This window comes from Kryptolebias marmoratus, linkage group LG4 (assembly GCF_001649575.2).
Source record: "Kryptolebias marmoratus isolate JLee-2015 linkage group LG4, ASM164957v2, whole genome shotgun sequence".
NCBI classification, from domain to species: Eukaryota; Metazoa; Chordata; class Actinopteri; order Cyprinodontiformes; family Rivulidae; genus Kryptolebias; species Kryptolebias marmoratus.
This window is the reverse complement of record NC_051433.1, coordinates 15,397,785-15,420,280: the sequence shown is the minus strand read 5'-3', so window position 1 is coordinate 15,420,280 and position 22,496 is coordinate 15,397,785. Positions and strand designations below refer to the sequence as shown.

The 22,496-nt window shown below is 38.4% G+C and overlaps 1 protein-coding gene across 7 annotated transcripts in view; it reads right to left on the bottom strand.

Moving 5' to 3' along the window:
• Positions 1-778: 778 nt before the first annotated feature.
• scn8ab (sodium channel, voltage gated, type VIII, alpha subunit b) overlaps positions 779-22,496 on the bottom strand; it is a 45,363-nt gene continuing 23,645 nt past the window's right edge. For 4 of the 7 annotated variants that reach the window (XM_017415874.2, XM_017415871.3, XM_017415873.3 and 1 more), the window contains exons 12-29: positions 22,127-22,483; positions 21,383-21,451; positions 20,866-20,998; positions 19,996-20,234; positions 18,393-18,566; positions 17,890-18,246; positions 17,623-17,796; positions 17,244-17,537; positions 14,687-14,804; positions 14,370-14,524; positions 13,555-13,728; positions 9,224-9,346; positions 6,320-6,604; positions 6,182-6,235; positions 5,947-6,084; positions 5,663-5,767; positions 5,296-5,566; positions 779-4,834 (exon numbers count right to left, since the gene is read on the bottom strand). In XM_017415874.2, the coding sequence (XP_017271363.1) occupies positions 3,669-4,834; positions 5,296-5,566; positions 5,663-5,767; positions 5,947-6,084; positions 6,182-6,235; positions 6,320-6,604; positions 9,224-9,346; positions 13,555-13,728; positions 14,370-14,524; positions 14,687-14,804; positions 17,244-17,537; positions 17,623-17,796; positions 17,890-18,246; positions 18,393-18,566; positions 19,996-20,234; positions 20,866-20,998; positions 21,383-21,451; positions 22,127-22,483 (4,386 nt within the window). In that variant the 3' untranslated portion in view covers positions 779-3,668. The remainder of the gene's footprint in view (positions 4,835-5,295; positions 5,567-5,662; positions 5,768-5,946; positions 6,085-6,181; positions 6,236-6,319; positions 6,605-9,223; positions 9,347-13,554; positions 13,729-14,369; positions 14,525-14,686; positions 14,805-17,243; positions 17,538-17,622; positions 17,797-17,889; positions 18,247-18,392; positions 18,567-19,995; positions 20,235-20,865; positions 20,999-21,382; positions 21,452-22,126; positions 22,484-22,496) is intronic. The other 3 variants (XM_017415879.2, XM_017415878.2, XM_017415876.2) reach the window with 2 other exon arrangements.

Below are 22,496 nucleotides of genomic sequence, written 5' to 3'. Positions count from 1 at the left end.
ATTTTTGAGATGGGGAAACGAGGGGCAAGACATCTTCACACAAGTACAAAAAAAGGGTATGCTGGTAGTGCAATCCTCTCACCAAGGCAGGCTCCACAATTCTCAGCAAGCAGCAGGTACAACATCATGCATTGTACGCCTAATACTCAGAGGTCGTGGGCAGGCCAGAGTTCTGCTTCTTCTCTGAACAAACCACACAAAGAAAGATGCATAATCAGTTACACTCTGTGAGTCTCGTGTCACCTCAATGAGAGCAGACAGGAGAGTTCAGTATATATATACATGTATATATATATATATATATATATATATATANGGATTTTAATGAAACCTACATGAAATATTGAATGTACTCAATAAATTTTACAGGTATTCCGTGGATGCAGGTGCTAAGCATTTTAATGAGGTTGCTATGAAGGATTTTTTGTTCCTACAGTACTCAACACACACAGGCACAAGCACAGACATATATATACATGTATATATATATATATATATATATATATATATATATATATATATATATATATATATATATATATATATATATATATATATATACGTGTGGGGGGGGTATGTGTGTATAAAAGAATATATATATAATATATATGTAATATAGCTCTGTATATGTACGCATTGATTTATACAGTTTTACATACATCTTCTGCTTTTTAATATAGATTCTTTTAACTTAATCTCCTTTCTTACTGGGTAAAATGACTGAAAAACATTTCAACCATCTAACAATGTGTCACAGCTTAACAAGTGTGGCAAGGGGCATCAGCTGGAAACCATTCAAGTTTCGGTTATTTATATTTAGTGTTAAACTAAAAGCTGAAGGTTTTTTTGTTTTGTTTTTGTTTTTGTTTTTTTTTATTTTTTCAATAATCCTGTATATACAAAAAAATTAAATTCTCATGCTTTTAAAATAGTATATTACATTATCTATAGTTTTTTTTTTAAGTTCAGCTTTAGCTTTTTGCAGTTTGTGAACAACAACCAAAAAAAGCATGAATTTATGTATTTATTACTAAATAAATGAATGCTTTACAGATTTTTTCATTTTTTGTTTTTTTTGTCGTAGAGATGCTGTATCCATGGGAGAAAATGGACAGCGGTAGCTTTTATGCTTGTCATTCAGATTTTTATTTGGTTCAAGTTGACACCCACACTGATTCTGGAGATCTCATGCAGCAGCTGGAGCATGGAGCGTTGAAAACAAATGAGGGACTTGTTCATAAAGAGGAAAAGTGACATCGCTGCACAACAGGAAGCGCTAAAAGCTCTGCTGCGGTGCTTAGGTTCACAGTACCTTAAGAATGCATCCGGTGCTTTGTTTGATATTTGGTATTTGTTATCCAGTTGAGCAATATGAAGAAAATATAAGAAGGGGGTTGGAGGAGCTTTTGTTAAATACTAAAATTTGGGGGCTATCCTCTGAGCATTTTACTTCTGTATGTGTGCTGCTCGAACCACATTCGTTCACTCTCATGACATCTCTCCCGTGCTTGCTATTTGGGTGAATATTTTTATTTAGTTTAGAATCGAGGCTAGACCTCAGTTCAGATTGAATTGGCCACAGATGTAATCCACAATCTCTATTAAGCCCTAGATTTCAAAGCATCAGAAGCAGGAAGTGCTAAACTGGCCCAAAAAACCCCAAAAAACAATAAACAGGCAGCTGTAAGATTGAGACAGCTGGCCAAGATCATTGTCCACCAGCACGGTATAAAACTAAAGACATAAGACGTGATTTTCATATATACTCTCATCACATTCAGTTGCATTTTGTTGCAGAGCTCTTAATAGTACATCTACATTATCTCCTGAGAAAAAGGGATGATTTTTTTTTTCAAGCATTGCATACATTTGTAGGGTCTTTCTGTCTAATAAAGACAGCAAAGCAAACAAAACAAAACATAAAGGGCAGGGCAGACGTCACCCAGTCCCACTGAATGGACAAAAACAAAAAACAAAAAAACAAGACAACAAGGCAGATCTCTTTGGCTTCTCCACACACAATGTCCTTATCATCAAAACATAATTAATGTTTCTTTCTATAACTGGACACCACTAACTCCTGACAAGACGGGTCCCTTCATGGCTTAATGTGGCTTATAACAGAAGACATGCATTAAAGCAAGGAAATTACATTCAGGAAGAAAACAACAAAAACACATAGATTTACATTTCCAAGTAGGCTCAAAGAAATCAAACGATGTCAAACAAAACTCCACACTCTTCTTAGCCCTTTCAGAAAGGTCTAACCACCCACAGAGAAGCATCAAAAAACAGAAACCTGTGAAATCCCCACAATCCACTTAGAGTTGGACTCCCAAAGTGCTGCTCACACAAACATAAAGGCAGATGAGCTGCAACATTACAATGAGAAACACAAGCTCTTTAGCTTTAAAGTGTTGCACTTTTAAAAACATTTCAGTACAAATGAGCAAACATCTCAGTCCGTTGATACACACAGATATCCTTTTCTTCATCTTACACGCAAAACCTCCAGAGCAGAAAAAGAAAGTGCTTACATTTTACCCACTGAGCCATTGTGGTGGTGGTGTTATGAGTTTCATTCTGTTGTCTGCAGAGGTAATCATTTAAACAGTGGAAATGTGTTGAGTGATGAGCTAAAAATCGGATCTAGTTTAGGTGACCAGCCCACATTCCTCTAAACTTTGCCAAATTTCTGAAAAATGTTTCAATCGTACCTTCGAGCCACCGGTGAGGTCTGCGTATTAGTGTCTCGTGGACTATGTTAATTCATGCAAGATTTCTGATCAAAAACATGCCATCATGCAAGTCATTTCTATGCATTGAACAAGCACAATTATTTATGTAACTGTTTGGAAATCTCTCTGAGTAAATGTAAGCCCTTGGCCCGAGTTGACCTCCCCTCCCGCCCCGTGATAAACAGACCCTTTTACCAGTTTGGTGTAAAAGCCCATGTAAAAGAAAGCATTTTGATGTGGGTATTAACAAAGATAAAATGAGTAGAGGAGGTTGAGTGGCATGGGCAAACTATTGGATACTGTCCTTTTTTTATCTGTTTGCATTTTTTTGCTGCACACAAAACAAACGAACAAAAAATTCTAGCCTTAATAAAACGGAAAAAAAAATTACTTTCAAGACTTTGTCTTTCTTTCACTCAAAAGTCATCATAGAGTTTGCTCATAGAGTGAGTGTGTCACCAATAAATGACTCAGAAACACTTTGGCTGCTTTAAGAGGACACTTTGAACATTGAACAGCATTCTCGTTTTCCTTTCACAGAACTGTTTCCTTCAGGAATCCATCATTTGCATCGAGGTGCTGAATTCCTGTTTTGCATTCCACCTCTTGGTGTAGAGTTCCTTGTCTTATCTTTAGACTAGTGGGAGATGAGCACCAGACATTTCCTTCTCTGTTTCCATCGCCTTTTGTTAAGTTACAACAATGCACCATGGAATGCTGATCATGTTTGAGTCCTCAAGCTGTCACAGACTGAGCTTCTTCCTTCTGCATCAATATAGTAATGACGTCTGTAAACAAAATTATTGAATACTATTTTTTACTTGCAAATGCAATAATCTGTACATCTGTGTGGGTGTTTCCTCTCACTTTGCTTGAAGTTACATTACTTTATTGTTATTAATGTGATTATTCATCCACCCCCCACGCCCCCTAACATTGAGATTCCCTGATGTCTTTTTGGTTTCTTCCTTTCTCTTTCCTGTCTCCTTTCCCCTCATTGTTGTCATCCTGTTTCTCCTTATCAGGTTTGGTTACACTGTCATAAGAGGGCAGGGAGGCAGTTGATGGTGTGCCCTCCTTCTTTTCTTGTTCCTGATTGTTACCATCATTCTCAGGTTTGTTGGTGGCTGGTTTGCGCTTACATACAAATCCTCGCCGGGCCAGGTAGGAGCGGTAGGCCCTTTGAATGATCCTGGCAGACACGTCCTCCTGCTTTCGCCTCAGAGTGGTGGTAATTGGCTCATAAGAGACCTTGGAAGGATTGGCTGCTACAAAACGCTCCTCCATTTGTTGCCTCAGCATATCCAACTCACCGCTGTCACCCAGCACACGCTTGGTGAAGGCAAACAGGATGTCTAGACAATGAATGCGGTCTCCACTCACCATAGGCATGTCCATAGCAATCAGCTCGATGGTGTTCGGCTTGGGGACGCGCAGCGGATGTTCAAGTGCATCAGCAAAGTCAGAAAGCTTAGCATAGGTGATGAACTGGGAGGCATCAGGGTCAAACTTCTCCCAAATTTCATAGAAGGTCTCAAAGTCGTCCTCACTGAGTGGGTCGGCGCTCTCCTCTGTGGCCACACTGAAGTTCTCCAAGATGATGGCAATGTACATGTTGACCACAATTAGGAAAGAAATGATTATGTACATAACAAAGAAGAAGATCCCCACGGATGGGTTGCCACAGTCTCCAGTGGCGGGGGTACCAGAGTTCTCCAGATAGGGGTCACAGTCTGGGGGGTAGTTAAGGATGGGCAACAGCAGGCCGTCCCAGCCAGCAGACGTGGTGATCATAAACAATATGATCATGCTGTTTCCAAACGTCTCAAAGTTGTACATATCATCAATTCCAGCCCCATGTTTCACGTAGCCAAAGTTGGACATGCCAAAGATGGAGAAGATGAACATGACCAGGAAAAGCAGGAGTCCGATGTTGAACAAAGCAGGAAGTGACATCATGAGGGCAAACAGCAGAGTCCGGATTCCTTTGGCACCTTTGATGAGACGCAGGATTCTGCCGATTCGAGCCAAACGAATCACCCTGAAGAGCGTCGGTGAAACAAAGTATTTCTCTATCAGGTCGGCCAGAAACATTCCTGAGGTTCAAAGGAAGCAAAGAGACACACGTTTGGTTAAAATACTGGAGGACTATTCAGTTTTCAGTTTTCCTGTTTTTAATTGATTTATTAATTTTTCTTTTGTTACAGAAAGTCTTGAGGACAAAATTTCTGTTCATGAAAATGGTTAAGATGATCAAGTTGATTGTTGATTGATTGTTACATTTTTGTTACTATTTCAAATAATTTCAAACCAAGATAATCTTCTGAGTCCAGTGTAAAACAATAAAATAAAAACAACAAAGTAAGTCCATTTGTACCACTCTTTATGACAAATATTATAATTTTAAAATTCTTTTTGTATTATGGCATGACCGTTTCAACTTTTGATGGGAAAACCTTCATTTATACATACTTTGCAAGAACACAACATAAACTACATGTCCAATTAGGATGCCCCACACTTTTCTTTCTATGCACAAACATTTTTAAATACTTGCCCACGATTGAAAGGATGACCACAACCACATCAAAGATGTTCCAGCCGTTGGTGAAGTAATAGTGACGCAGCGCAAACAGCTTCAGTAAGAACTCGCCGGTGAAGATCACAATGAATATGAAGTTGACCCAGTAAAGCACATACTCTGTGTCCTCTGACTGATCATCTGTCTCCACCATCATCGTCACCATGTTTAAGCAGATGAGTATCATGATGGAGATGTCGAATACCTGCTGCGTGACAAAGTCAAATACCATGCCCTGGATCTTGTTCTGAGAAAAAGAAAGTCATGTTTCGGGTCATTTTCTCAGCTTTATGACTTCAGAATGACAAACCTGCCTACATTTGAGGATTGTCGTGATGTTTACCTGAGGTCTTGGTATTGGTTTTTGTGGTTTCTTTGATCCTAGTTTTTTCATGGCATTGTAGTATTTCTTTTGCTCTTCTGTCATGAAGATATCCTGACCTCCAAAGTAAAGAAACAAAAACAAATTGGTTACAATCTGCAAAAATGTAGATCACTTATTCTAATGTTGCAGTTCACAAAGGCGATGCAGAGACTCTTATGTGATTTAAAAAAAAAAGACAATTATATATTTTTAAATAAACTGGCTTTTCTGAAAAAGGTGAAAGTGAATAAAATAGGTCTTATCTTTTTCTTCTGTTGGTTGAAGTTGTCAATGATGACACCAATAAAAAGATTTAAGGTAAAGAATGAGCCAAAGATGATGAATATGACAAAGTAAATGTACATATACAGGTTGTCCTCATAGATGGGCTGGTCTTCCACCTGTAGGATGACCAAAAAAATCATACACACATCAAAATCAGAATGAAGCAAAGATCTGGAAATCAGGTCATCAGAAATCAAAACTGTAAAGGCCTACCTTTCTAGAATCTATTGCTGCATACATAATGTCCATCCAGCCTTTAAATGTTGCCTGCGAAGCAAACAATCATAGCGTAAGAGAGTATGTTCGTCAGGAGCAGAAAGAGGTAAATGATGAAGCAAAAAAGTGTCTTACCACTTGCAAGAGAGCCAGATACCCAGCACCCACGTTGTCAAAATTGATCTTGACGTTCTTCCATCTGACTTCAGTATAATTTGCATTAATGAGTGCAAAGCACTCTGTTTTGTTGTTCACTTGGTCCTGCTTAAAGTATTCTTCCGCTGTCTCGTTGAAACAGTAATAATACTTTCCAGCAAACAGGTTGACACCCATGATGCTGAAGATGAGCCAGAAGATGAGACACACCAGCAGCACATTCATGATGGAGGGAATGGCACCCACCAAGGCGTTCACTACAACCTGAGGAGAGCAGCGCAGAAACAAAACTGTAATTTAACCGTCACACACCAGCTGAACGAAGATGTTCACACAGGAGAACATCAACATACACATAGAAATGCACACTCTTTTCTTCTATAAGAAGCTCACTTGTGGTTTGGTTTTTTTTCTTGGCACAAATTCAAGCCTGGTATATATATTATAAGGGAGTGTAAAAATACTCAGGTGGACACACAAAACATATGGCCAACAAATGACAAATGTTGCATTGTGACGTCTTTCTTTTTAAACTTCCAAGTAACTCTGAACTTATTGGCTTTGCTGCAAAATACAAACTGAACTGACTGAAATGATTTTTTATCTAATCTATTGCTTAACAAAGCAAACCATGATCTACTTCTGTAGATTGAGAGCAAACAGCTAAAAAATGATTTCTTTAACAATTATTTAGGCAACATTTAACACAGACTTTTATTATTTCTGGAGAAGAACAAGACACTTGGTTGGAGCTGATACTTTTCACATCAGTGTGTTAAAGTACCTTTATTCACTGCCACTTAGTTGTAACTAACTTTAAAACATGATCCAAAAAGCTGAATTAATTGAAATGTTTTGTGCCACAATGTATTGTTACACTATTATAGATGGGATTTTTACAAATCAAAATATTCAGACCCTATATAACAGTATCTGTGTAAAATTTGTCAAGTTATTTGACTTTTATTTTTTCAGATTGAAAAAAGGACAACACACTTTGTGAAGTGTTAATAATTAAACATCACTTGAATGTGCATTTCTAGATGCAGTAGTGCCATGTAGACAAAAAGCCAAAGAAACCAAACTAAAGACATACAACAAATGTAAAAAATCTTTGTGTTTGTTCATGCTTCTCTGTCTAATATCGTAATACAGAGACAATGCAACTAGGTGGTAAGTTAATATCACAGCAAAACTGTGATCATGAAACTCATAGTGATGAGAATCACTGAGGAGTGATGAGCAGGGATGGCAGGGGAGGGGGGATATGCAACCAGAAGTTTGTTGATCTTCCAGTGTGACAATGCCAAAGCCAAACTGTGGTAGGATCAGATAACGGGACACTCGAGGCAGAGCAGAAGTCAGAAGATTTTTTTATTTCCCTGCTCAACAACAACCAGAGGCTGATCAGACCTATCACACATTAAGGTGATGCTCACCAACAACAACTATGCAAATTATTTAATTTGGAGCTGACATGTCCAGAACAGCACCGGGGGACATTACATGGTGGCATCACAAGTGGAGCTATGGTGTTATCAGGCAGCTCCCAGAGCATCCAACAGTCAGCTAAACAGTAAAGGTGAAGGTCGTCAAACAGAAAAACCCTCTTAGATGCATTAGACAGCATTATCAGTGCTTGACACAGTTTGATAGATGTCCCACTGCTGGTTTGCATGAGACCAGGTGGTTATATCATGCAGTTGCCTGCAATGTGCGGCGTCCAGATATCAAAGTGGATGGATGCTCTAACTACTGGGCATCCACACATGTCCAAGACAGACCACATTGCACAAACACTTGTGTACTGAGCACCAGGCATTACAGAACCCCAAAACATGTGCACCTACCATCCAGACTCAGGTATTGGACTCTTTACAACACCCCATGTCATCCTGCACCGTGTCTCAACGACTGGCAACCAGTTGGACTATAGGTTCACGGTCCTAAGTTAGGCTGTCATTAACGCTAGAGCAGACTGTATCCTGGTCTTTCAACAACACAATGCCTGACCACAAGTGGTACATTTGTCTCTGAACTGCTTGCATTATGTTTAGGTCCTCCTGTGGTCAGCAAAGTTTCCCGATAATTTTCCCAGCAGAAAATAAGTGGTAGCAGCTTAGACGTTACCATTGATCCAGAGCTGATCTGCCAGATCTCAAGGGTCAGTTACTACAGCTGTGGGCTGACATGCAGCAGTGGAGGATACAACGACTGCATGACTTCATTCTGCATCAAGTCACCACTCGTGTATTGCCCAGAAAGGTGCCACACCCTACTGACATGGGATCAGCAGTGTGCCTGCAGTGCCAACTCTGCTATCCATTTGATCCAGTACTGTAATCATTGCAATCCAGTCACATGACCTTTCAGTAAGTGCAATTTCATTTCCACTACTCCATCTGGCTGCTTAACTTTTCTTTTTCCCCAGTGAGCAGAATAATTCAGTTATGTTGGAAAGTTTTGGAGAGACAATTCATGCCAGCCTCTAGTTGTTTCTCAGCCAGCATCTAAACTGAGTTTTTATTGTCCTGCATCATTCAGGTAGGCAGATAGGAAGGATACATTTTTTTTTATTAGATAATATTTTTCTCCAATAAATTATTGCTATTAGCCAGAACATAATGCTAAAATTTATCATATGTGATATCAAATATGATAAATCAAATCAGATGCATTACAGCCATCTGAGATGATCTTCATCCATGCAAAAAAAGCTTCTCACTGATTGAAAAAGTATTGCTGTAAAAACTCCACTCAAAGAGATTTTGAAGGTTTTCTTTTTTATTATTTTCAAATTATATTGCCATTTCTAGCATGCGTTAAAGCTTTTCTTTAAAACAGCATGCAAAAGGACCAGCTACCTGGTGCCTCAGGTCTTACCCTCATCCCTTCAAAACGTGACAGGGCCCTGAGGGGTCTCAAGGCCCTCAGTGTCCTGAGTGATTTAATCGGGCCTAGATCGGAGTAGCCCAAAGCATTAGCTATAAGGCTGACTATAGACACCTACACAGATAGGGACAGAAGGAGAAGGAAAGACAGAAGCAAAGGAAGAGAGGACCCACACAGTTAGAAGAGATCTAGAGAGAAATAGGGACCCTATAGCAACTGTAAGGATGGCTGAGTGATTAGATACAGATAAGTACAAAAAAAATGCTTTATGTGTGAGAATATTTCTGCAACATAAACAACGTATAAAGGTCAAAAAAGTGGACTCAGAGTTTTTCTTTTTTTGAAAATGTGTTTGTGTTCGGTTTAGTTTTGGCAAGCCAGTCTAGCGTGAAAACCAGCTTTACAGCACAGTGAGCACACCTGGAAAGAAACTTGTGGTTGACACAGTGAGAGGAAGAGAAGAGAGTCAAACAAAGGGATAAATCAGAGGAGAGATGTGTTCACGAACACTAAATCAATGTGACACAATCATATACACACAGTACACGATACGAAACAGTAGCACACCAGAGGACACTTTTACTTAAAGAGAGGGGAGAGAAAAGGTACGAAGTTGAGGACAACTTTCAGGGTTAGAACCTGTGAAAGTAGGAGACCCACCACAGCACACAAACCTTACCCTGGACCCCCAAACACCGACCTCTCAGTCCCTCTCGACAGATGCACAATGTCTTTCTGAACTTAAAGAGAGACACAGTTAGAGACACCTGCTGTGAGAGAGAGGACAGGTCAGTAATAATAGCGTGGAGAATTTTTTTTTTTTGATACATTCAGATTTTCTGCTGTGTAGCACATCACTTAAAGAATTAGGCCTTTATGCCTGTGTCTCTAATTGCCTAAATGGGGAAAATTAAACACAGGCTCTACTTTTTTTTTAAACAAATAAATGATACAAAGTTCATTTTATATTTATTTTCAGTTTTTTTTTGTTGTTTGTTTGTTTTCTTAATTCAGTCATTTTTCTTTCTTGAAATACAAACATTCAATTTGACAGAGGGTAGATCAGAATACAAAGTTTGGCTTAAAAGTGATTGTTCAGATCTTTTGAAGTGGGAATCTGTGGAGAGGTAATGGACAATTAATATCCTACCTGTTGCAGATAGCTCTTCAAATAACCTCAGTTTGAGGAAATAAATCATTCTGACCAGATTGACAAGCTAACATTCAGTGTGAGTAGGGCTAAGACCAAAGTAGATTGCTTTGATAGAAAAAAGCATGGCAGTTCATGCAAAACCTATTTTAAGAACCTTTTTACAATCAACAATTTTGCATTACACAATAGAAACTGCCCCAGGCTGAACCAGAAGTGCTACAGCTAGCTGCTGTTGTTGCTATTAGCTTTTTCAACTAACCACAGGAAACCATACAAATACCTGTAATATAAACTTGATGATGATGTAAACATTTAACATTAATATGGTACCAACCCACTTGGTCCTTGGCCCAGCTTGGACTAACTTTTAGCTCATCAGTCCAGTCAGAGTTAAACGTTTTTTCTCCAAACTGAGATTATTCAAAAAGCTATCTAAAACAGGTAAGATATTAATTGTTCGTAGCATTTCTGTAGAACCCCATTTAAAAAGATCTGTGCTTTCTTGTAAAATAATTGAGTACATTTAAAGGTTCAAAAGGCTACTTAAAAATGCTGTATGTTTATAGTTGTGCTATGTCAGATATTGGTACTCGATGAGTCGACACACACAGATAAAAATAGCCCTTTAAAAAAGTATTTGTTTTTTAGAGTATGAAAATCTACGTTTGGTAACAAAAAAATGCCTGAGAAGATGTGACCAAACAGAAAGTGTCAAACTTTAAATTTTAAAACCTAAAAAGACCACCTGTAAGAGAACTACAAATAAAAACTGAACAAATTACAAACAAACAAACAAACAAACAAAGATTTGACAAATGTAGTCAATGAACAATATAAAAACTGAAGACACATGAAAGTCTTGGCCAAAGTCCAAGGATTTTTTAGAGATAAAAATAACATCTGATTTAAATGATTTATTTTTAACTTAAATAAAAATAATATACAGATTAAATTTGATGTCACAATATATGCTTTTGAATTGATGATTGACACTTCTTTAAAAAAAATAGGAAATGGATTTTTTTTTTCAATTTTGTTATGAGTCTTAACACTCATTCAGATTACAACACTTCTGAATAACTCTTTTGAACCATTAAAATTGCCTAAATTTTAAATGCTGTTCTATTTCCACACAGATCAGCTACAAAACAACAAAATCAGAAAAAAATATTGTTTTGGAAACTCTTGTTCTGTTGACATGGATCATCCAAAATCTCATCCTGTTGTCATTTTTTTTAATGACATTTAGAAATCAAATAAAGTGTGATTTAGGTGTAAAAAAATTACTTTTAAAGATTCACTTATTGTCATAACAACATACTAACACCTTTAAATAGTATATTTAAATATATAATAGTAGATATAATAGAATGTAGATATAATAAATGTATAATAGTAGATATAAAAATAAAATTAAAGACTAATTTTCTTAAGCAACATGGTCACCAATCAAAATATAAACTGCACCAAAGGGTTCAAAAAGCATCCCAACATCAAACTGTACATCACAGATTAAATAATCTAGTTTTATATTGTCAATGTGCACTTCCTTTGTCATATGAAAAAATGATCAAATAATCCAAATTTTGTTTCTTGTGCACATGCACATTTAGTTTTTTGTGGAATAAGTGCCAAATACACACATTTGTCCGTATGCAGCAGTGTTGGTGATGCTATCTGCTCTGTTCATCTGTTCCACAACATGACAGCTGCTGTAAATTTCAAAACCTTATTGTGTCACCAGTTCTTGAACCATAAACTCTCAGGATTTTTGTTTACTACAGAACCTTCTGTAGACCATCCTTATTAGCCGTTAATAAATTCATGGCCATGAAAGGTAACCAATGGATTTCCATTAAAAGGTTTTTGCACAGAATCGTTTTTCCCTCAGGATGGATCCAAACAAAAGTCAGTGACAGATGTCTGTGAGACAAGCTGACCACTCCTTTAGTCCTCAGAGCCAAAGCTGATTATTGTTCTCAACCGTCTGTGTGATACAGCTGCAGACACAGTGACAGATAACAGGGAAATAACGAGTGCGTATTATTATTAATTCTTAGGTTTTAAATTACATTCAAAGACTTTGGGAGGTCATAGTTAAGGCTGCTAAGCAGAGAATCTGATATTTACCAGTTAAGGATTGAAACATAGTGAAAAACTATATGCAAGATATAACAGTACAGTACTCGTTTTAAAATGTCTGAAATAGGTGGTTACGTTTGTGTGGCTATAAACACCCACTATTGTTATTTACAAAAAGAATACTGATAGGATGTTTCTTGGAAGCAGCTCTACAAATATAAATAAAATACACAAAATTACAACCAGATTAATGCTGTAATATGCTGGTAAAATCCTGCAGCCTTATACTCTACGCTTGTTATTTTTGTTATGAGCATATTTTGAGTTAGTCAGGACAACAATGTTCTAAAACCATCACAAGTTTCACAATGAAATGTGGGTAAATTGTTCAAGAACTCTGCAAATATGTGAACTTACACAAAAAAGCCCACACCAGGTCCAAAGGTCAGAGTCCCTTACGCTAAACATAATTTGCCTTGAGAAGTGTGCGTGTTTGCAAAACATAAAGGTTGTCTGAGCAGCAGAGGTTAAAAATATATTACATGATTGTACACATTAAAAGGGTCTTAAAACAGGTTTAAACTGTACCAATATGACTAAAAAACAAATTTCTTTTTATTTGTCTGTTTCTATACATAAAACTAAAAGCAAAATTTGCTCATCAACAACAACAAAAAAATACTCAAACGGTCAACAAAAGTTATGAACTAATAAACTGATAAACATAAGGAGTGACTAATTTATCTGATAAAATTGTTTGGATATTAAAAATCTTCTTAAAACAAAGAAGACTTAATCAGTAACGATCCTTTAGCTAGTAAAATAAATGAAGTGTATTTTTCCGCGTGTCAGATGCACGAAACAAAGCTTTACTTTGTACTAAATAACTATTTTTGATCCACAAGACTCTTATCTTAATATTCCCTGAAATAGGAGTCAAACTTTTTCACACATTCAGAGCTTCTCATTTTTCTTCAACAGCCAACAGCTGCAAGTGTCGAAAGGTTTTAAAGAATTTTTGTAAAACTGCAACTATTTCTGAGACAAACGACAAGTAGGCAACCAAACAGGGTCCAGCTGTACTTACATCCACAATGAAGAAGTCCAACCAGCACCAGGCGTTAGTGAAGTACTTGACAAAGCCATAGGCCACCCATTTTAGCAGCATCTCCAGGATGAAGATGTAGGTGAAAACCCGATCTGCATACTCCAGGATGATGCGCACCGTCTTCCTCTGCTCAATGTACACGTCTTCAAAGGCCTAAAATGGAACAGGGAGGATTTACACGTCGATCAGTGAGTAAACTTAGGTAATCCATAACACATTTAACTTTTCATTTATATAAAACTGGTCAAGTTTGGATAGTATCCCTATCAACAAAAAAACAGTGGTGTTAGTTTGCATCGTAAATATAAAAAATATGTTGATAAAAAGAAGATGATGACTGACAGCTCCCTCGTAGCCTGCATGCATTCTTCAGTACATAAGTGTTTGGATTTGGCCAGAGGCCTTTTTTTTCCTTCAGAAAGCTGCAAAGCTAAGCTAAATTCTCTTGGTTGAAAGGTTGGTGCATTACAGCACTTTGCTGTCCATTAGTGGCTATAACATCAAGAGCAGTTGCAGAAGAAAAGCAAGCATTGCTTTTGGTTGCCCACATCCTTAAAGGGAAATAATGTTCTCTGTCTTTAAATAAATGCTAAGTCCATTTGAATACTTATGATATTAATCTATTTTCCCAGCTTGTGACTCAAATATTGTTTCTTAAGCATCGTTTAGTGTAAAACCATCAACCCTCTTGGTTTCTATGTACTTCACAGTAAAAATCACAATTACATGAAGTTTCTGAGTAGTTGTACAAATGGACACATGCACTTTTGTGTGAGTTTGTTTGTGCTTTTTACCAGGGCTCCACTGCTGAGCAGGATCATAAAGATGATAAGGGTTTCAAACCAGTTGTGTTCTACTATCAGGTAGCAGGTCTTCCTCAGGAACCACCAGTGTTTTCCCCAGCCGTGAGTGATGGGAACATCACAGCACTTGTATTTAGCCACACATTCTGCATGACAAATAAAAGCATAGCTGCTGATATACATCGGAGAGGCAGAGGCACTCCAAAATACTCCAAAAATAAAACCCATGTGAGGCATGATGCCATAAACTTTGGATGCAGAAGAAAACAATGATGATAAGTCAACATCAGACAAGAAGCATGGTGTACCATCAGTCCAGCAGGCATCTGGGTCAAGATACTCCTCCACAACTTCAACCACTGCCACTTCCTCCACATCAGGCTTGATGTCTATCGTGCTGCCCTCAGATGAACTGGTGTCATCCAGCTAGGACAGAAGAGATCAAATCAATGTCTGAATGGCTTTCTTTATGTTATAGATTCACTGAAAGAGATGTTGTAAGCATACCACATATATATGGTACACTGTAAGCCATTACTTTAAAGCCTCTTTGCATTGATATCCATTATACAACTTAGTGCAGGATGTCTATATGTTGTAGCTACGTAGCATAGCCAGCTTTCTCTGCAACGGATTATTCTGCAAGTAAAAAAACTTTTTTTTTTTTTTTAGTTTTGAATGGTTGCTGAAGGATTGTTGCATCTGTTTGATTATCTAAGCAAAAAAGGTTGATATAATACATATTAGGAAGTTGAGAACAGCTGTACCTGTTGTTAATAATTTTGATGTAATGTCCTTGATATAAAGAGTTAGCTCCTTGTTATCTTTAGCAAACAGAAATTGTTTTTTTGAGATAACAAGAAGCATGTTGTCTGTCAGCTTCCGAAATGAAATAGGTTTTCCTTTCTGCACATGAGAGCAATGATTTAGTGAATCGTAATTTAACCCCAGTATAATTACTCAACTAAAGTTTGAAGACTTATGAAGCTACATCAGTTCATGAGAGAATGAGACAGAATTTTATTCAACCGTACTTGAAGACATGTCACCTCTCATTTAAAAAGGCCCCTCCAGCTTGCATCAGACAGAACAGAGGAAGTGTTTTGAATAAGAGGTGAAATGTCTACAAGAAAACTCCCTTCTGTTTGAACATTTTGGGTTATGATGTGACAGAAAATCTACAACATACTGCGCTTTATCCACTTAGATTGTCAGCAAAGGAAAGAGTTTCCTCTCTCTTCATCTTTCCGCCTTGTTCTCTTCATCAAACAGCCAGTTGGCAGCCCTCTCTGTGTGTTTTCTGCCTGCTGAGTGCTCTGTGGTTGGATGTGATGCAGACAAGATGGTTGTGTTGAGGGAGTCTGATGGAATAGGATCCAGGTGAAATAGCGATACAGCTGTGCTGCCTTTATTCTCCTACAGTAAGTCAGGTCAAGGTGACCTACATATCACGCATCTCTACGAGCTTTGGGTCTTGCTTACCCTTCTCCCACATTCAGAATACACAGATGGCTCTGTTTCTCGGTTTGTCGCCTCATCGGGCATGCCTGTCTGCTGTTCTTTGTGTCTGCAAGATCAGCACTTAAGCTCAGTGTTACAGCACTCCTGTCTAAATGGATGTTTGGAAATGCAGCTAAGACCAGCTCCTCTTATCATACTATTAAATAATAAACTTCACTTTTCTGGCAAACATGTATTGTTTGTATTGGAAAACTAAAGTAGTAAAACATAAATGTAAAGACAGTTTTGCAAAATACTTGAATTAGCGCCTGGTGTTTAAAGCAATACCGCTACAATATTTGTCTCCATCAAGTAAAACTGAGAACTACTGTTAGGGAACTACCAGAACAAAACTGGATCCAGCTCCACTGCAATGTCCTTGAAATAAAAAAATATTGTTACATGATGGAATACAGTGAAAGCATCTTGACTGTAGTCACTGGGACTGTTAACATTTGGACTAGTTTGTGGGAAATGTCACTTTTAGCCATCTGTTTCTGGACTTTGAGACACAGTCTGGCTTCACATAGCAAATGTGGGTTGTTGGGGTTTTTTGCATTCCAAGCTCCTGAACTCAACTTTATCTACTGTGTCTTTACACCTGCCAGAGTTGTGTGGTATCTACATTTTAATATCATTTGGCCTTCCTTAAATTACATTGCTGAACATAGTATTCCCAACTACATGATCAGTGTCTACTTGCTCTTCCATTGTATCCCACTGCCTTCACTCCACAAATTTCTTTATTGTAGCAGACAACCCAACATGGCTTTTCCTCTTCACCTTCTGGCAGCTGCTGACTTTTGTAAGGGTTAATAAAAAGCTGCAACATGTTTTGATAGATTTGTCTGAAATGATTTTTAAGAGTTCTATCATTAAAGACACCTTTAAGGGTTTTTTTCAGGGTAAAAAAAATGAACAGATTGTGGATTAGTAATAGAGCAAGCGAGGTGGAGCTGCTGTTTAAATCTTAAAATGCACTGTGCTACAGAAAAAAATAATACAGCAACACAATGGCAGAAGAAGAGTTTACAGGAAGTACACTCTTCATACACAACACAAACTTAACTGAAGCTTCAACTTACTTGTGTACGGTCAGGATTAAATTTGCAGCAGATTGTTTTAAAGATGATTTTCAAAGCAATACTGGTGCTATTTTAAGACATCCTGGTTTGTCGTATAATCATGTTTCTGCCAAACCCTACTGCTTCCTTCTGCTCTCTTTGTTTAGACATCGTCTTGATACTGTCTATAAGATGCTCTGTAACTAGTACCTCCTAGTCCCATGTTATTCCTCTCTGCAGAGACAATAAAACCCTAAAAAGCCACTTCTTGTCCACACTCTTAGCAGTTCTTTTTACTCACATCTTTGCTGTTCTCAATGTCTGATTCGCTGCTGAAGTCTTCTGTATTTAAGTTTTCAAAATCCGACTCGCCAACCGCGATGGGAACGCACACAGTGAGGTTGGGGTTATGGATGAAGGACATGTAGTCCTCATCAATCATGTACTTCCCCACGCTGCTCCCGATGCCGCTGGTTGTACCGTTGCCATTTTTGGGATAGTCCAGTTCACGGTTGATGTCAACTGTGTGATTTGCAATACAGTTGAGTTTCTTTTCATACATTTCATCCAAAGGTTTCTGCTCCTCTTCTATAGGCTGTTTGTCAGAAATAGGATGCAGTTGATGAGATGAAGTTAACAGTAACAGAGCTATAGGTTGCTCTAATGAATGCAGTATATACCTTCTTGAGCACTGTGGCTACCAAGACCCGCATGTTGGCCTTAAACCAGGCAATACCGTTCTTAATGCGGACAACAGCGAGCTGGAGGTTGTTGGGCTCGCCATCATCATCGGTGGCAGCGAGGTTGTCTGCACTGAAAGAGCTCAGCAGCAAGGCCAGAAACAGGTTCAACACCTCAGGAAAAAAAACAAAACAAAATCTGGCACCTCAGAACTTCACAATATAAATCGGTTGCACATACACTATGTAATATCTCTTTCTCCTTACCACCAGGTTTCCAATAACCATAACCATCATGAAGACGATTAAGCACATGCCCTGTCCTGCCACCTCCATACAGTCCCACATGGTTTCAATCCACTCCCCACACAAAACTCTGAACACAATCAGGAAGGAGTGAAAGAAGTCGTTCATGTGCCAGCGAGGAAGGTCACAGCTCTCTGCGATCTTACACACGCAGTCCTTGTAGCTTTTGCCAAACAGCTGCATGCCCACCACAGCAAAGATGAAGACAATGATGGCCAACACCAGGGTCAAATTACCCAGTGCACCCACTGAGTTACCAATGATCTTGATCAGCATGTTGAGGGTGGGCCATGATTTGGCCAGTTTGAACACTCTTAACTGCAAGAAGAACATAAAACAGGATTATTTCACTGTATTTTGTTTTCAGATTATGAAATTTGAGACATAAGACAACTGATGATATGTTTATCTCAACTTTCAATCTTCTCAGTAATACACAAGGCCAGCACGTCTTTTCCACTCACCAATCGGAAAGACCTGAGAACTGAAAGGCCCTCCACATCAGCCAGTCCCAACTCAACCAAACTCAGAGTCACAATGAAGCCATCAAAGCAGTTCCAGCCTTCCTGGAAGTAATAGTAGGGGTCCATGGCGATCAGCTTGGCAAACATCTCCCCAGCAAAGATGCCAGTGAAAACCTGCAGAAGCACAAGGAATGACAATGACATTTCAGTGGGATTCAAAGGGACTGATCTCTTCATTTAGAGCAGACTGGTTTCTACATCTTGTTTAAGACAGAATTAGAGTAGTAGCATCATTTTTTGTCACATTTTTATGCTCATAATACTTAAAATTCCTTCAGAGTGTCTGCCTGCAACCAGCCCAGTAACAGTTTCTTTTCTGTTCCCAGCTTTGTTTGGATTATCAATTGTAAGACTTTTTTTTTTTTTTAAGATTTTCAGCTTCTTTTGCTTTTAATAAAAACAGACTACGGTGTTTTGTGTTTGGGTCCTTAATTAGCTTTATTCCTAAATGTAAATATGTTACTGACCTTTTGACTTATAACTTAACTGTTAAATGGTTCAGGAAGTTTTATGGTTTACATGTTATATATATGTATATATATATATATATATATATATATATATATATATATATATATATATATATATATATATATGTGTGTGTGTGTGTGTGTGTGTAAAACATATTCTAGAAAAAATATATACATTCCTTTTCAGAAAGTGAATTTTCATCATTGCATTGCTTTTTTTTACACTAAGAAATAGTTTTTTAACATCTAAATTTCCAGACACAAAAATATCTTCAATTTCTTAAATCACAATAATAATGGAGACATAACAGTGGCATTAAAGATAAAAAGCTAAATTTGTAACTGTGATGTCACAATAGAAAGCGGTTTACATGTTTTCACTGAATCTAATGTTTGCTTTACAAATGTTCTGAAATTTCTTTTGACACTTGCATGGTGTAGGGTCAGAAATCTATATATTTTTTTAATTTAAACATTTTTCTTATGATCAACCCAGCAGCTAATTCTGTATCTGCTCGATGCTGCAGAGGACACCCAGTGATTCAGACTGCGCCATCCAACATCTTATGCAGACTGAGTTAAATTCCTGTTTCATTCTAGACAGCGTGCCAACGCTTATGACCTCATTTCCTGTCTAAGTGCTGACACAGAGCCAATACTGCTGCGCTACAGTGATATTTGGAAAGCAAAGGACGTGCACAGCCAAATCAAAATGTCTGCTTCAGGTGGTGTGCCCTGCCAAAGCATTTCGTAACACTCCTTATTTTACGTCTGTAGGTATGTCACAGCTGTATGAAAGGCCTGCCTGTTCAGGAGCAACAGACAAAGGTTCTAAGTTGCAGGGAGATGACATCATTAAAATGAAACTGAACCTTTAATGAGATGCCCATATGGCTATTCTGTATGGTAAGTGTGAGTCCTTAAGCACACATATCAAATGATGCATGAACGGCTTTAAGAAGACAGCTAATTGTGAAACGCTTCTGTAACTGCTAAGGGGAGGTGATGAGGTTTATACAGACAGGAAAATTACAAAAGTGATGGATGAAATGTGGAGAGCTGAAGTGTCTCACCAGGTTGCCAGTAGCCAGGACGTCCTGAAAATGTGGAGTCATCGGGTAGTGCTCCATGGCCATGAAAAGGGTGTTGAGCACAATGCAGATGGTGATGGCCAGATCAACAAACGGGTCCATGACGATCAAGTAGACAATGTGCTTAATTTTTAGCCAGATGGGACAGCACTCCCAGATGAGAAAGATGTTAGCAAACTTGTACCAACAGGGAGGACACTTCCTCTGAGACTCCTCCAACTCTGCAGGAAATGATTAAGAAGGAAGAAAACTGAAACTAGCATTTTGTGAAGGAATGCACTTCGCCCACCACCCTGCACACCAAAGTTTTAAACAAAACTCTTGTGCAATCTGCTTGGAGTATGTTACAGAATGACTCTCAACTACCAACGCTCAAGACTTTAGACCAATATCTGCAGAATTGACTAAGTTATTATAATTTATGTATTTGCTGAGGTCAGTTAGTGGTGGCCATCTTGACTTTTGTTAAATCCAGAAATCAGTCAGTTTTAGATGTTCATCCAATGATTACTTTCTGAGAGTTTCATTAAAATCTGTCTACTTGTTCATGGGATATTTTGCTAACAAAAAAACACACACACATACACAGAGACAATTATATTTTTGCCTGGGGATAATTAAAAAACATCTCAGATTAAAGTCTAAATTGAACACGATCATATCTCAGCCAGGTGAGAGTTTAATTCAGCTCATGCAACATTTTACGATACAGCATACACCCACAAGCTTCCTGCTTTTATTACACAACCAGATCAAATGTACACATTAAACATTAAAGTCTTTTCACCTTCTTTGGATAAAAATTATAACACTTTACCCAAAGAAAAACTGAAACAGATGCACTAAGCTTACCCTCTATCAGCGTGTTGGTGACCACACTCATCTGACTGTTGGCTCTCTCCTTTCCTTTGAAGGAGGAGTTGAGCTGATCCACAGAAACCATGAGAGAGCCCGAGTGTTTCTTCTTAATCTCCAAGTCTGTAGTCTGTACTCAGGAAAAATAAAAACACAACATCACTCAGAGGTAGTTCTAAATACACTAAAAGGCATTCATGAAAACTGATGCTTTGAAGCTGAAAACAAAACCATAAATGATACTCCAGATCTGCTTACAAGGCAAAAAAAACAACAAAAAACTGACACAGTTCAACACATTGTAATTTTTATAACATAACAAATTTTAATGCAAACTCTCAGCTATGTTAATTTAGCACAACTAAAGAGAGAACTGTTTTTATCTAAAAAAAGAATATGCGATGGAGCCTTATTTCTAATTCAACGTATATGAAATCTTTGTTAAAACAGTAACTTGTTAAAAAATGATGCATTTTATTATTAATAATAATAATAATAATAATAATAGTAATACCTCAGCAATGTTAGGTGCATGCAGTGGCATGCATTTCATGTCAACAAAAGACAATTCAAGACGTCCATGCTAAATTTAGAAGAGATAAAAAAGGTAAAAAGGTCAACTGGTCAACTGAGAGAGAAAAGAGGTCTACCATGCTAGCTGCAACAGGGAGAAATATTGTTACACAGAAGGTTTCGGGTTTGTTGTTGCACCATCCAGGGATACGAGCAGAGGATAAATGAAGACAGGTAGGACAGTTACAGCAGTAGTGAGAGTGAAAATGAAAGACAGATGCTGATAGAAATGGTAGATAAGAACGTGTCCTGAAAATATTATAGGCACAGTTACCAAAATCTCTGAAAGAGAGAGAGAGTGAGAACTTTTTACAGTCAAGTGTTGAGTTTTTAGGACCTTGGTCTATAAAATGAATCATAATGTTGGTAAGATGATGAGTTTGTGGATATGTTACAGCTGGTTAGTGCCTTTGTGTAGCTGTTAAAAAAGAAGCAATGGGAAAAGGAAATTAGATCAGGTTGGAGGAGAAAGTGGAACTAAGGTGAAATGTTCAAACAGAACACAGATATCCAAAGAAGGAAAACAGAGCTATTGAGTTTAAGGAAAAGAGGAACGAGAGCCAGGAAGGGGGAGAGGTAGCGAAGGAGGAGCTGCAGAGATCAGGGCCGCCACCATCATCATCACCATCATCATCATCATCATCATCATGCCTAAACTGTATTGGTGTCCCATGGACGTCCTTACACTGTCATCAGTGGCTGCCTTATCTATTTTCACCTCAGGCAGAAGCCGTCTGCCGGGCCCTGGGCCGATGAGAGACACCACGCCGTTGCAGTCCACCGTGCTGTTCCTCTTCCCTCCTGAGTGGGGGGCCAGGGGGTGGATGCGTGACGAGCCTTGGCTGTAGCCGCTGTAGCTGTTGCGACGGTAGGGTATGAACAGGGAGCCTCGGCGGTCCTCGCTCTCCTCCACCGTGCTGTGCTCGTCGTCGGCGAACTCGTTCTCCGAGCCCATGTCCTTGGAGCGGCCTTTGAAGCTGAAGATGCTGCTGCGGCTGTTGTGGCGTGACATGAAGGGCGAGCCGGGGATGCTGAGCAGCGACTAAAAAAAGGAA